The sequence below is a fragment of the Stigmatopora nigra genome, chromosome 13 (genome assembly GCF_051989575.1).
Source record: "Stigmatopora nigra isolate UIUO_SnigA chromosome 13, RoL_Snig_1.1, whole genome shotgun sequence".
NCBI classification, from domain to species: Eukaryota; Metazoa; Chordata; class Actinopteri; order Syngnathiformes; family Syngnathidae; genus Stigmatopora; species Stigmatopora nigra.
In genome coordinates this window covers 10,297,216-10,312,500 of record NC_135520.1, presented here as the reverse complement: position 1 = coordinate 10,312,500, position 15,285 = coordinate 10,297,216, and the positions used below count along the sequence as shown (strand labels likewise).

At 39.1% G+C, this 15,285-nt stretch overlaps 3 protein-coding genes across 4 annotated transcripts in view; 1 reads left to right on the top strand and 2 right to left on the bottom strand.

Annotated features, from left to right (window-relative positions):
- Positions 1-4,897, bottom strand: part of coq8ab (coenzyme Q8A, genome duplicate b) — an 8,795-nt gene extending 3,898 nt beyond the window's left edge. Inside the window, exons 1-8 of the mRNA XM_077731183.1 lie at positions 4,614-4,897; positions 4,379-4,514; positions 3,112-3,342; positions 2,973-3,039; positions 2,303-2,377; positions 1,294-1,419; positions 660-745; positions 459-599 (exon numbers count right to left, since the gene is read on the bottom strand). Of these exons, the coding sequence (XP_077587309.1) occupies positions 459-599; positions 660-745; positions 1,294-1,419; positions 2,303-2,377; positions 2,973-3,039; positions 3,112-3,342; positions 4,379-4,492 (840 nt within the window). The 5' untranslated portion in view covers positions 4,493-4,514; positions 4,614-4,897. The remainder of the gene's footprint in view (positions 1-458; positions 600-659; positions 746-1,293; positions 1,420-2,302; positions 2,378-2,972; positions 3,040-3,111; positions 3,343-4,378; positions 4,515-4,613) is intronic.
- Positions 4,898-5,512: 615 nt separating this feature from the next.
- LOC144206603 (putative deoxyribonuclease TATDN3) lies at positions 5,513-10,282 on the bottom strand. 2 transcript variants are annotated; one of them, XM_077731663.1, is made up of 10 exons: positions 10,176-10,282; positions 10,075-10,107; positions 9,751-9,824; positions 9,035-9,119; positions 8,373-8,435; positions 7,589-7,698; positions 7,453-7,508; positions 6,408-6,520; positions 5,929-6,009; positions 5,513-5,708 (listed from the first exon to the last, which is right to left on the bottom strand). In XM_077731663.1, the coding sequence occupies exons 1-10, from the start codon at positions 10,227-10,229 to the stop codon at positions 5,565-5,567; spliced, it is 813 nt and encodes a 270-aa protein (XP_077587789.1). In that variant the 5' UTR covers positions 10,230-10,282; the 3' UTR covers positions 5,513-5,564. The 2 variants fall into 2 exon arrangements, with proteins under 2 accessions (XP_077587789.1, XP_077587791.1); XM_077731665.1 differs by having other exon boundaries at positions 5,929-6,006.
- Positions 10,283-10,382: 100 nt separating this feature from the next.
- Positions 10,383-14,833, top strand: fuca2 (alpha-L-fucosidase 2). Its single transcript, XM_077731662.1, has 6 exons — positions 10,383-10,701; positions 10,804-10,991; positions 11,498-11,837; positions 11,917-12,127; positions 12,745-13,044; positions 14,499-14,833. The coding sequence occupies exons 1-6, from the start codon at positions 10,511-10,513 to the stop codon at positions 14,634-14,636; spliced, it is 1,368 nt and encodes a 455-aa protein (XP_077587788.1). The 5' UTR covers positions 10,383-10,510; the 3' UTR covers positions 14,637-14,833.
- Positions 14,834-15,285: the final 452 nt, after the last annotated feature.

Sequence of the window (15,285 nt, the reverse complement as noted above, 5' to 3'; positions counted from 1 at the left end):
GAGTTAGTAATGAAATGATTTGTTGTCAGTCATGTAAAGAACTCAATTGTTCAACATTTGAAGCAATACATTAGCTTAGAAAACAATTAAATTTTTCTTATACAAAATGAAGTATATCAGAGACTTACCTTTCGTTTTTTTCCTAGTTGATGATACAAAGTAAAGCATAAAGACTTTGTATTCTAATGTATATTGCTTTGAAGAGCATTTCAATTAATTTTCTCCCCAAAAACACAAATAATGAATACTCCACCAAAAAAAATGACCCATAGCTCTGCAGTGGGTTTCATTTTTCAGATGTATTAATTTAGAAATATTCATAAGTTCATAAGTTTCATGGAAATTCGCATATTCACCATTAAGTCCAATTAACTTTTACATGCAGTCTGTATATTGTAGTAATTTTTTTTTTTAAAAAGCCGAGTTACGTGTCAGGTTATATTTTGGTTTTGTATTACCTGAACCTTCATGGCGACATTTCTGCCATCTTTCAGCCTCCCCAGATGCACTTGACCGATAGAGGCTGCTGCAAAGGGTTTCTCCTCAAAGTATTCCAGCCGTTCACGCCAGTACGGGCCCAGATCGCCGCCGACCACTTTCTGCACATGACGACATTTCACAAATCAAACCGCAAACTACACATTAACTGATAAGTTTACCATCATCTGTTTGGTAGGCATGAAGTCAGCGCTCTGTCGAACCCGTTCGAAAATTTTGGCCAGCTGAGGGTTCATGAAGGCGTCATCTACAAGGAGAAAACTTGTATGATAAATTTACAGTGGATGAAAGTTTCAGTGCCACTAACGGAGAAACACCTCCAATAAGCGTCAATGGCATGAACTGTCAGCAAAAGAGTTTAAAAATTATATATATATACAGTGTTCCCTCGCTACTTCGCGCTTCAGCTATCGCGGACTCAGAGCTTTGCGGATTTTTTTTCAGGAAAAAAAATAAGAAATTTAAAGATATTAAGGTAAAATTATAAATTACATCATTTTGCAAGAGGTGGAAACTAAATATTGAATAAGAATTCGTAATTGCATCAAAATAGGCCAACGAAACTCCCAATAACGATGTTTCTTATGTGCAAAAAACCTGCAGAAGATCCTCCATCCGGACTACTATGATGTTTTTGCTTGGTGGTGCTTTTGTGCACGTGTTATACGTTTCTTTAAGCATTTTTGAAGGAGCACCCCTACTTCGCGGAAATGCACTTATTGCGGGGGGTCCCGGTCCCCATTAACCGCGATAAGCAAGGGAACACTGTATATATGTCAATGACAATGCACCCACCTTGAATACTAAGCATCTGCCCAATTTTAAGTGCAGCGCCTCGAACTTTGCACAGCGTGCGCACAATTCTCTCAGCATTAGCTTCGGACAGGAAGGTGTTTGAGTCTAAGACTGACTTTTTATAGCCTGGAGAAAAAAACAAAAACAAATGGGAAAAAAAATCCTCACATTCTCAATGCCTTGGAAGTTAAATGTGACAAATTACCGTATTCATTTGAGTATAACGCGCACTTGTGTGTAACGCGCACCCGTAATTTGTGACTAAATTTGTGTAAAGTTTTCTTTTCACTTTTCTATCAGCTCAGACAAAGGATTGCTACTGTGACTGGAAAATGCTGAACACATGTTGCCACGACAAAACATATATTCACAACATATGGTACCATAAGTAATATTTGAAATATAGCGGTACCTGAGATAAGAGCTTAATTCGTAACTCGAACGAACGTTTCCCATTGAAATGAACTAAAAACAAATTAATTTGTTCCAACCCTCTGAAAAAACACCAAAAACAGGATATTGGATTGGATTTTTTATTTAATTTCTTCTAATTCGCCATCTATTAACAAAGTAACAACTAGTGGCTTAATATTACTAAAATGTGTTAAATAGTACTAACATACAAAAAGAGGTATTTAGGGGAGACATTTTGCACTTTATCGACATTATATTGATAATTATAATTATTATTGTTTATTTTTAATGTTTTAACTTATAAAAAAGTGATAGCTGGAAGAAAAAAATATATACATTAAATAAGTCTTACCCATGTGTAGGGTACGAGGATTTTTTGTTTTTATGCTTGTTTAATACATTTTTGGTGACCTTGCATCTTTTGCTGATCGAAAAAATTGCTTGTAGGCCTTTCCAATTGAAATGGATTGGACGTTTATTGCTGTCTAGGATGTTTTTGATATTGATGTCCCTCATTTACCAACATTTTTGTCAAAATGTCGAGGATTTTTTGGGATGAAAACACGATTGTCACCAAAATTCCTCCTTTTTGTACCTTGTTGCTGTTGGGGTTTGAACGTCTTTTTGGCTACTTCTGCAATGGCGCCGATTCCAAGTCCAACAGCAAGGCCTATCAAATAAAAGAAAATCAAATAAGTCTTTTATAAAAGAAGCTAGATTATTGCCACCTGGCGGACAAAGACCGATTCTACACCCCCCATCATAATGACTGCGGATTTGACTTTTTAACTGGCGGAAGGCAGTTTTTCACCAGGATTTGATCATAAAAGCAAAGACCGTGTATAACGCGCGCCCGAACTTTGCGTCATTTTTTTGGTATAAAATTTTGCATGTTATACTATATAATAGATATGGTACTTTGCCAAAATGTGGCTAAAAATAGCACCGTTTTATATTTATCAGTTGGTGTGAGCATGAACACTGCACTTGGATTTTGGTGCAAAAAATATCTGAGTTAAATTTTGTAACAAATAGGCTTCCCTAAAAATATGAAAATAAACAATTCTAAATATTAAATGTGAATCTTTTCTCGTCTAAATTTAACAGGACAGAACTCCACGCTGGAAAAAAACATTTGAAAATGTAATTCAGTCTTTTTTTTTTAACGTAGCATTACTGGGAGCCCGCATGACACTGGTGTAACTCGTACCAATCTTTGGAAACCAGTAGTTAGTTTCATATTGCTATTTAAAACACAGCTTTACCTCCAAAACTCATCAGGCGTCCAATACGAGTGATGGGCACTTTCCTCTCTCGCGCATTCTCACTGAGCTGAAAGTAACAGAGAAAAAAAACTGAAGATGCATGTATAATATATCCTATCCATTAAAAATATACACTTACCACTTGCTTGTAGGACTCAAGGTGTGCTTTTTTGGCATGTCTCGCCTTGTCCATGTCTTCCGCTGTCAGTCTCCTTGTTGACGAGTTGTCTTGAGCCAGCAGTCTGCAAGGAGCGCACGCCGAGCGCCAACTGGCCCACTTGGTACTGGTCGTGCGGGCCACACCGCCATGATTTGGCCTTGCAGCAAGGAAGTAATATCTGTGGAATTCCTGCTGATTGCACAAAGTCTCCTAAAATAAGAAAATAATGTTAATTTTAAAAGGACGGTATTGGTTTGATGACATGATGGTTCAAGGCCAAAATTGCCCCATTTTGTTCAAACAATGAAATAGGCAGACAAATACAAACCAGAGGTTGCTTTAAATAAATAAATAACTTATATCACGCATATAGGCATATTGAAATTTACAACATGTAAATGAAAAGAAAATAACTTAGCAGTTAACTTTCTAGTGCTGCAATTGCTTCAATATTTCATAAATTAAGGTGTTTGCTATCATTCATGGCTAAAAAATGTCCAATTCTTTTGGACTGGGAAGGGCAAGCAGCATTTGAATGCTGATGAATCCTTCCCAGTCAAAATGCATTAGACATCTATCGCCATCAATGGGACTGGAACATGATCATTTAATGTAAACTATCAACTAGTCCTGTTAATGATGGTCAATGAGTTAGAACATCATTCCATTATTTCACATCAATGTAACACATTTGGCGGCTCGGGGGCTGAAGTGGTTAGCACATCGGACTCACAGCTCTGAGGTTCAAATCCAGGTCGGTCCACCTGTCTGGAGTTTGCATGTTCTCCCTTCCTCATCTCACTCTCTCTCTCATCTCATTTTCTGAACCGCTTCATCCACACTAGGATGAAGCCAATCACAGAGCACAAGGAGAAAAACAACCATCCACGCTCACACTCATTCCTATGGACAATTTAGAGTGTCCAGACCTGGTATGCATGTCTTTAGAATGTGGGATGAAACCAGAGTGCCCGGAAAAAACTACAGTACCCACATGGCGAACATGCAAACTCCACAGAGGTAGACTGACCTGGATTTGAACCCAGGTCTCTCACTGTGAGGCCGACGCATTAACCACTAACCATTTATCCGCCAGGCCGCCCTTTAGTTTAATGATAAAAAAACTATAAATTAACCATTACAAAATGTTCACAAACTTTTTTTTAACCAACAGAAGAACTCGTAATAATATCATTTCAACCCCATCACTTCTTCAACTAGCAACAGCTGGCGGCGGTTGTCTCACCCTTGCCAATCCGTGATAGAACCGCCATCCACCGGCCAAGCGTGCCGCCGTACCCCGGGCCACCACCTGCGTGATCCAGGTCACACTCGCGCGCAACACCGCGTCGCTTTTCATGATTGTCGCCCGCCACTCACACCTGGAACGTGCAAAAAAATACATCTAATTCTCCTCAAACATACTTTTAAATCTGATGAAACCAGGATAAACTCATCGGAAAAGTTTATGCAAACTACACCTTCATTTGACTCGGCGTCGTTACGGCTCCGACTCGAACCCTATCCCCCTTTGAGGTAGCTTTTCAAACAGTGAAAGGGGTCAGATTCCAGGGTTGGATGTTAGAGATCTCCGAGTGAGGCAACGCCTGCTTTCGTCGGCGTCCTGATTGCTACTGCAGCCGTCAGCGATGGGCAACGTGCCGGTTTGACGTGTCCGGAGGAAGAGGTTGTCCCTGAAGTGGGTACGTGTGCTGCGTTCAAGACGTGCTCGTGAGCAAAGGATTATGCAGCATCCGCCTTTTCAATAGCACAAACTTTCCAGTCCAGAGTTTTGTACAGAAATTGGGTAATAATTCCCATTACATGACATACAGATTTCTGTGTATTGTGTGTATTATTTATTCAACGTTTATTTTTGGGGTAGTCTGGAAAAATGAAGTTGTTGGTGGAAAAAAAATGCAGGATGAAGATTCAAATTACACCTGATTCAAATGATGACCATTTGCCACCATTAACGACAATAGATGTCGGAAGAGTGGTAAGTACGTCGGCCTCACAGTTCTGGGGTCTTGGGTTCAACTTGAAATCCAGGTTGGTTCACCAGTGTGGAGTTTGCATGTTCTCACTGGGCCTTCGTGGATTTTCTATGGGAAATACGCATGATAGCCTGATTGGGCACTCTAAATTGCCCCTTGGTATGAGTGTGAGTGCGAATAGTTGTCCGTCTCCTTGTGCCAGGTGATTGGCTGGCCACCGATACAGGGTGTCCACTGCCTCTGGCTCAAAGTCAGCTGGGATAGGCTCCAGCACCCCCAGTGACTCTAGTGAGGATAAAGCAGTTCAGAAAATGAATGAAAAAAAAGATGTCCAATCTTGAAAACCTTTTTGAAATTCTTAAAACAATAAAAAGAATGAAAAATTGAGCCACAATTCTGTTTAATTGATTATACGAATGACTCGATCCTCCAGTGTCACAATTTGAGAACTGATTTCAACTTGGGAAAAAGTCGCAATGCGTTGCGTGTAGTCGTCCGGATCACCTCCTCCACTGGCACTCCTTTCACCATGCTGATGTACTCGGCCGAAATGACAATGTTCTTAGGCTCATTCCTGACCTGCGTGTTGAAAAAAAGAAATGACACAGAAATTGTCATTTAATCTGCTATCCTATCCATTTTCTTGAGCTTGTGCTAAATTAATTCTGAGATCTGAATTCAACAGTAAACTCTCTGTCACCATTTGACCGGCGACCAAAAGACCGGGGACCAAAAGACCGGGGACCAAACGTCCGAGCACCATAAAATGTCCACCATACATTACATAGTAAAACTTGACCTGCTTCTCTGGGCCCAGTGCAGGTGAATCGGTTTCCAAACACATGTTTTCCAACGGCAACAGTTTCACAAGTTTCTGCTTCTTGGTGGACACAAACGAAGAAATTAATATATTAGTCCCGAGATGCAGACAAAATAGTGTCCAAATGGATATCATCAGCGGACTGATAACTGCTGCACATCAATAAATAGGAATCATGAGTCATAGGTGTGTTAAATGTGTAGCAATGGGGCCTGAAAGGACCACGAAAAGTTGCTCCTTTTGCTCACGTCGTAATCTAACCCTTGATTAGTTTATCAAAAGACACACAAGCGGTTACAACTGCCTAGATTACAGTCGAAACTCAAGATGACGAAAGGGATGTTTAAGGACAAAATGTGAAAGAAACTTCTCCGAAATGATCAATGTGCCTTCTTATCTTATTCAAAATGAACTTTGTTTACATGGCTTCATTGTCATATGAGCGTATTGTTGCACACCTGTTCACTACGCACGATGGACGGCGGGATGGAGAAGTAGTATCCTGCCTTTGCCCCCTCCAACGCCACGGAGGGCCTCCCATCAAAAGCGTGAAGGAGCACTTTTTCCGCACCTGAAGAAACACCAGTGGCTGTTTTAACTCATTAGTTGCTAGCAGGGTCGCCTGACAAATATATTTGCCGATTAAATGAAACATGAAATATTTCTTTTATAGGCGATTAATAATTTCAAAACATGTTTTACTTAAAAATTGAGCTAAAACGTTTGGAACCTGACTTTTCGGATGCCATTAACATGAAAATGTCTAATTCCTTTGGAGTGGGGAGAAGGTGGGCAACAATTGAATTATCCAGTCCAAATGGCTTGAAAAATGTATGGTTTTTCATCTTTTAGCCACTTGGCTGGTAGTGAATGAGTTAAGGGGTGTTGGAGTCTATCCCATCTGACTTCGAGCACCAGGTGGGGGACACGCTGAATTGGTGGCCAGCCAATCGCAGAGCACAAAGAGACAAAGGACAACCAATCATGTTCACACTCATACCGAGGGACAATTTAGAGTGTTGAGACAGCCTCACCTGCATGTTTTTGGAATGTGGAAACCCAGAGAAAACCCACGCTAGCCCAAGAAGTGAGGACACACCTGGGATTGAACCCTCGACCGCAGAACTGTGAGGGCGATGTGCTAACCACTTGCTAACATTAATAGAACATTGATTTATTTTGTTTTTTAAAGCATTTTGAAATGCCAATACTATTTTAGGCAAACAAATGCGAATATCTCAAATTGTTCCGCTTCCTCGTCATCTATTGATTACCCTTCAGGTGCTGTCAATTGCCTACGCACTTTAATGGACCTTGGAATTGACCTTTCGCAAATTCTGCCTCCTTAACAACCATCGACCAATCATACATCATAGAGTTAAAAGACAATGGTCCATCAAGCTATACGAATGCCTCTATATTCTAATTGATGACTTTAACATGCCAATATATATATGAATAGTATACAGTACATATGTAGTCATTAGTAACATAAGATATTACCTTGCTCTTTCAGGAGCTGGATTGTGGGTCTCCCTGCTGAACGTGAGTGAACATTTCTAACGAAAAATGCAGAGAAAATTTTCTTAGCAGCATTTAAGGGATTTTGGACATGTTTTTTTTTTACGTGAAGACTTACAAAGGGAGGTCTAGCTCTTTGGCCAGACGCGCCTGGTGGATCAAAACCTGCTTCTGGCTCTCTTTGTCTGACTCACTGGTCACGTACCTCGGTGTAAAATCCAAACCCACCTAGGACAAGTTAAAGTAGAAAATCTCCTAATGTTTTTTTTAATTTTAATTTTTTAAACTTAACTGTTGAATTTTTGGATTGTTTAAAATGTTTATATATTTTTTTCATAATAAAAACAAAAAAGCAAGGGAAAATACGATAACCTTTTAACATCGATTGTCAAGTTAAATACAAACACACAAAAAAAAACATAGCACACCTTATTAATTCTAAAAATATGTAATTAAAATATCAATATAACCCTTGACCAGTACTGAAATATATGAAAATTAAATGGACAAATATAATTATGAATGATAAAAAACATTTTAATTGAGACCTGGTATCCATATGCCATTACATTGTTGTTTGTATAGAACACACTTAACCAAATGTTAATATTGCGGCTTACGTGATCGATAATGTAATGTCCACCTTGGTTTGTATGGTATGAAGTAACATTTTTTTAATCATAAATAGTTCCTTGCCCTATAAAGTTATTGCTAAAATGATTCTCTGTTTGCATAATTTTGTCCTTTTCTTTAGAGCCATGAGAAAATGCTCAGACGCATTCCAATTTTCATTTTAAAGTTAAACATAGTAAGGAATAAAATTATGAAAGAAATGTTATTTAACATTAATAAAGCATTAACCATAAATGTTTTGCCAATTGCAATATTTTGCTTATTCTTACCTCTCCAATGGCCACAAGTTGGTCTTTGTATTTGTCAATTATGGGAAGAGCAGCATCCAGATCCTGTTTGAAAGACAAGATAAACATTTTTTTTTAATGTTTGTAAATACGTACACTACTGCAAAGTTAAGTCTAACTTATTAATATTGTACAGGCCCTGTTTAATATCCAATTTTAATATTAGCGTTGCCCGCAAGTATTTTGCGATGAAAATTTAAAAAAATAATATAAATGACTACATTAATAGAATAAAATTTTGAGAAAAATAAAATAGTTCCTATGCAAAAAAGTCAAAAAAATTGAATTGAAAATTGCTGATGAATGTAACCTAAAATAAACAATCCAACGCATTGTAATGAATTTAAAAAAGAAGAAAAACTCAAAGAAATGTAAAAGTCTTTTCAATTTGAAATAAATTGGATGACTTTGGCCGAAAATGGGTGTTTCAATTCCAAATTCATTAATTTACTAACTACCACAACACATGCTCTGTGTCCAGTTCAGGCAGCAAATGAGTTAAACTAATGACACATTTTGAATAGATCTACATTTGAGTGAACACTGTGGTTTAATCACGTTACTGAACACTTATTTGTGACTTATTCCAGTTACTTAAAAACAGACAATTCCATAAATAAAAATATTTGGGTTAAAATTCGAACCAATAGTGAAGCACTCCTGTGTTCAACAGAAGACACTTCTTGAACAGGGTGGACTCCGAGGCAAGGGAAAACAAACCCTGGAAATCTAAAACAATCACAAAATTGTAAATGTAGAATGGTCTATTAAGGCGAACAATAGCATCAAAATGTAAATTTAAATTGAATGGAATGCCTTTGTTGTCATTATACAAGCTTCACCATAAGGTGTACATATTATAAGTAGTCAACATAAATAGTAGTCAACATAAGTACAGTGGTACCTCGAGATACGAGCTTAATGTTCCGGGAGCTCATAAATATAAGTAAGTAGTCAACATAAGTACAAAGGTAATAAATATAAGTAAGTAGTCAACATAAGTACAAAGGTAATAAATATAAGTAAGTAGTCAACATAAGTACATAAGTAGTCAGAATAAGTCCATAAGTAAGTAGTCAGCATAAGTACATAAGTAATAAATATAAGTAAGTAGTCAACATAAGTACATAAGTAAGTAGTCAGCATAAGTACAAAAGTAAGTAGTCAGCATAAGTACATAAGTAAGTAGTCGGCATAAGTACATAAGTAAGTAGTCAGCATTAGTACATAAGTAAGTAGTCAGCATACGTACATAACTAATAAACATAAATAAGTAGTCAACATAAATAGTCATAAATAAGTACATGGTCAGGTACAAAAAGTGATTAACAGCCTACAGAGTTTTAATGTTAAGAGTTACCTCTGTGACAACGCAATGATCTTGTCAAATTCCCCAGCATGCTCGGCCACGGCCAATAAAGCCAACAGTCCGGCCTGGAAATTGAAAACAATTGGCAAGTACTATTTCCAGTCTAAATTTCAGACTGCGGTCAAGCCAGCGGATGTTTGTGTTTTCGTGGTTGAATGAGTGGGCGCAATTATTATTATGCAATTTCACAAATGACATTTGGAGAAAATTTACAATTTCTTACATCAAAGTTGCTGCATGGGTATTTTGGTTTGACAGCAGTACATTTTTGACACAAATAACCAGTGAGAAGACTCGAAAGAGCGATTGACCCACCGCTTTGGAGTCTTCGATAACAGTGTCTATGTCCTGAAAGAAAAAGGTTAGGCTTTTAAAACTGAATAAAGATTAAAGCTTCTGATAAATGTTATGTTTACCTTGTCAAAATCTCCCGCGGAGATGTGACAGTGGCAGTCGAGGTAGCCACGCATCTTGGTATCAAAACATCCGGGTAGCGAATACAAGTGAGCATGCGCAACACGTATAGACTGTCATCTGTAGCACAGTGACTCCCGCGCGGGCGGTGCATCCAAGGACCGTTATCTGAATTCACTTGACGCAAACTATTGGTGTTTAAATCAAACATACTAATTCTTACGTCATATAACCACGTTGACTCCTATGTTTATAAACAGAAATCTAGCCCTCCACGCTTCCTCTTTTTTATTCTATTTTATATTAAGGAGTTTATTGAAGTGATTCGGACAGAAAGATGATTGCATTAACTGCTAAGTTTGTCTTTCTTTGGCTGATATACCTACGGATCAACGAAGCCAAGTACGAACCAAACTGGGAGTCCATTGACTCGAGGCCGCTTCCGGATTGGTACGACCAGGCCAAATTCGGAATTTTTATCCACTGGGGGGTCTTCTCTGTGCCGAGCTTCGGCAGTGAGTGGTTCTGGTAAAGCGTTTATTTTGGGCAGTCTTTTAAATCAATCAGTACAAATAGAAATCAAATACTAAACTGACGGTGAGCGATGCTTTTGAAACATTAATCTTGCAGGTGGTACTGGAAGGGACAAAAGCTGCCTTCATATGAGGCCTTTATGCAAAGAAACTACCCTCCTGGGTTCAAATATCAAGACTTTGCACCCCAGTTCACCGCAGAGTTCTTTGATGCCAAGGAATGGATGGACATCTTTTCTGCATCGGGAGCCAAATACATTGTGCTGACCACCAAACATCATGAAGGTGCTGCATTCATCTCTCATCTCATTTTCTGAACCGCTTTATCCTTACAAACGTCGCGGGGGGTGCAGGAGCCTGCACCAGCTGATGGGTCAGAAGCAGGGGACAAGGAGACAAACAACCATTCATGCTCAAATTTAGTGTCCAATCAGCCAACCATACATGTCTTTGGAATGTGGGAGGAAACCAGAGTACCTGGAGGAAAAAAAAACCTCAATAATGAGGTAGAACAGTTGTTTTTGTTTTGGCATTATGTTCTATTTATTCAATAAATATGTATTTAGTAAAATTTGATCTGAAATTGGGAATCAGGGACCTCTTACGTCCAAGCAAGATTCTCTCGAAGAAACACACGTTGTCCACTTATTGGCAATTTCCACCAAAACATGTGTAAAGATTGTTTCAGACAGAATTTGCATCAAGTCAATCTCTTATTGAACTGTGCCAACATTACAAATTACAAAGATGACGGTTTACTGTACTGATGTCATTTGGTCCGTTTTCTCAAGGCTTCACGCTGTGGGGCTCCGAGACCTCGTGGAACTGGAATGCAATGGATGTGGGCCCTAAGCGTGACCTGGTGGCTGAAGTGGCGAGCGCCCTCCGTACCCACACTGATCTGCGCCTGGGACTATACCACTCACTCTTCGAGTGGTTTCATCCATTGTTCCTGCAGGACGCCGCCAACCACTTTTCCACCAATCGCTTCCCCCTCGCCAAAAGCCTGCCAGAACTCTACCAGCTGGTGATGACGTACAAGCCAGACGTGCTGTGGTCAGATGGAGATGGGGATGCACCCGACAGTTACTGGAACAGTACTGGGTTTCTAGCCTGGCTCTATAATGACAGGTAAATATAGATATTTTTTAACCAATTCTGGAGAAGTTGCAGTCTGTAGTTTTTTGTTGGCATTTTTCTTACTCCACAGTCCAGTGCGGGACACGGTGGTGACAAATGACCGGTGGGGCTTGGGCTCCATCTGCAAACATGGGGGCTACTACACCTGTGCCGACCGCTACCAACCGGGTCACCTGTTACCACACAAGTGGGAAAACTGCATGACCATTGACAAAAAGTCATGGGGCTACAGGCGCAACGCACCGCTGGCTGATTACCTCAGCATCGAGGAGCTTGTTGAGGTGACTATGTCAGGCAAAACCACAGTTTGAGTAAGCTAGCCAAAGTTACCGTATTTTCTCGCATATAAGCCAACCCTGCGTGTAAGCCACACTCCTAAAATTGCCTTAGAAGGATGGAATTTTACAATTTCTCTCGTATAAGCCGCCCCCTGATTCACAATTTTCAGCTCCATATTCATGGTTTTAGTATGGAATACAAATGTGTTACTTTGAAGGGAAAATCTTGATTAAAAATCATCGCACGTGGTATTTCTGAGATACTGTATGAATCAAAAGCCCATTATTAGGGTCAAAATCGTAAGGAAGTTAGTCATAAGAATGTGAAAATCGTCGTTGAAAATTGTAAGTGGAAGCCACTCTTGCTACTACAACTCAGCACTGAAGAAAAAAAAATGGTAGTTATAATAGGGGTGACCCACCTTGGCGATTTTTCTATTATCGCAGCCATGTCTGGTCTACATTAACCGTGATATTCGAGGGATTACTGAAAACTAATGAGGGGCATAATGTAATCAATTTTCTAGCATTCGGTTTAAGATCTGTTGGTCTATTTAGTACCTTTTGTAAATGTCCAAAATGGTCTTTTAAACCTAATTGGTAAGACTGTCTTTTTCTAGATGTTGGTGGAGACCGTGTCCTGCGGTGGCAATCTGCTGATGAACGTGGGTCCAACGGCGGATGGAAGAATCGCACCAATCTTTGAGGAGCGCCTACGTCAGATGGGTCGATGGCTCGGGGTCAATGGAGAAGCGGTTTATAACAGCAGTGCCTGGAGGGTCCAGAAGGATTCTGTTACTCCTGGTGTTTGGTACACAGCCAAATCGTGGCAGGACACCGTTTTTGCCTTCTTCTTTGAGTGGCCAGCTAAAGGGCCTTTGCTCCTTAGCGAACCTGGGATTAAAGCAGGACACACTCAGGTAAGCTTTGTTTTACAAGTGCAAAAGAAGTCTCTGTTTTGTTAGCTTTTTAGATTGACAATTCCAGAAAATTCAAATTTGATCAACTGATGCATGAAAACGCCTTCATGCAGTGTTCTCGTTACCTCTGCGTCCTGCGTCTGATACGCACAGCTTTTCTTCCAGACGCACAATTTCAAGTAATGTGCTTTTTTCGGACGCAAAGAAATTTTTAGCAAAAAAAACAACCAAAACACCTATATCCGATAGCAAACCAATTTATTCCACATAATCTTTGCGAAATAATTCTCGCGTGAACGAGACTAGCAGACACTAGCAGACGAAGGAGAGAAAGCGATAGCAAGAGTTTCGTAATAGTGTAAGAAAGATAAAAAATGTTTCAGAAAAAGCAAAACAGTCTGGATAGTTATTTCGCAGTTAAAAATACAACTAGTAAGAAAAGAACTGCAGAAGATTCGATCGATGATCATGAAGCAAAACGGGGGAAGCAAGGAAAAATACGCACATTTCAAAAGACTTTTGGCTGCAAAGAGAGGAGGATCTACGAGCTGAAAGACTAGTACAATGATAAATAAACCCTAACCCTAAACCATATAATAAATAAATTAAATCTGAATGTTTATATATCGTTGTTTATGTTTTATTTGCATCCGTAGTATGTTGGGACTCGTGACAAGTTTCCTGGGACGCACAGTTTTCAGACAAGCGAATCCCTGGGACTCGCAGTGTGCCAATTGTAAAATTATCACTGCTTCATGGTGCTTAATTCGTGTTTATTCAATAATTTGGGGTGGAACTCAAACCTTAAACTACTGTTCGAAAAGTTTCCTCAATTTTTTTCTTTGTTCTAAACTTAAACAAATACTAAAAAAGTGATCTTCTGCCTGTAATACAAGTCAATTCATAGCTTTATTGATCAACAAATGAAGTTACCCTAAAAAATAATTACTAGTCTTAATCGGTGACAGAAAACATTCATTCATCCATAAGAGCTGTGAAGGGTGCTGGAGCCTAACCTAGTTGACTTCGGGCAGCAGATGGGCGACCTCCTGAATTGGTGGTCAGCCAATCGCAATGACCAAAGGCTGAAAACTAAATTGGCCTCAGCCTAAAAAAAAAAACATCCCTTTCATTGAGTAATTCTATCACTTACCACGAGAGTGAGCCCTTGCGACTCCTTTCAATTATCATGTTCAATGCCCTTGATGCCAACAGACAATCAATGAAATAAAATAGATTGGATGTGTTTTGCCAACATGGCAGCCAATGAGTTGTACTGTATAAAATTGAACATCTGACTGCAGCACCGCAGTGTTTAATTTCAATGCTGGGTTGCACAGTAGTTTTCCTGGAAGTGGTACTGATTGGTTGATATTTTTTTTCTCTGATAGTCGGGAATTATATTTTAAAATGTGCTCTATGGTTGTTTTGTTTTGGTCCAAAAACTACTTTAGGTGATGCTGTTGGGTCACGGACCCCTGCAATGGGTGCCCGATGCCACCAGCGGTCTTTTGGTCTTCCTGCCTCAGCTGTCTGTTAGACAGATGCCATGTCAGTGGGCCTGGACCCTCAAGCTTACAGGTGCCAAGTGACCAGGTAGAAGACGATGCCTGACTTACGATGCACTGAATTGCTGAGAAAAAACACAAGCTGCCAGAAAATCAAGTTTGGGTGAATGCATTGCTTTTTACCTGAAATTTTTTACTTGAAAATTGTGAGGTCATATTGTTGCGGAAGTCAGAAAATACATTTAATTTACTTCACAATGAATAAAACAATTATTATCACACTTGCAGGATATTTTTGTAATAAGAAGACAGAAGAGGTGATTAGATGTTTTGTTCATTAGGTCACAGAAGTCAGAAAAATAATTTGTGGTTCTCAACAATAAATGAACATATGATCAAGCCTGCAGAATATATTGGTAATAAGAAAAGGAAGATATAATTGCATTTTGGAGTAGTTAAGTCAAGGGTCACATATGCCTTTAGTCAAGAACAAAGACAGGGTTTTTTTTTTGCTAAGACTTCATGGTTGTTATATGAAACAGAAGAAGTGATTCAATTTTGGAATCATAAGGACAAAGGTCAAAAGGAATCCCGTGATAATTTCTTACTTTAAGGGGGTGCTCACACTATCACATTCCAGCGCATTAATTTTGACTCCTTAGACAAGGTGTTTTTTTTTTAAAGTGTGTTGTCTCTTTAAATAAAAGATGAATGTCTGTTTTCATCTTAGTTT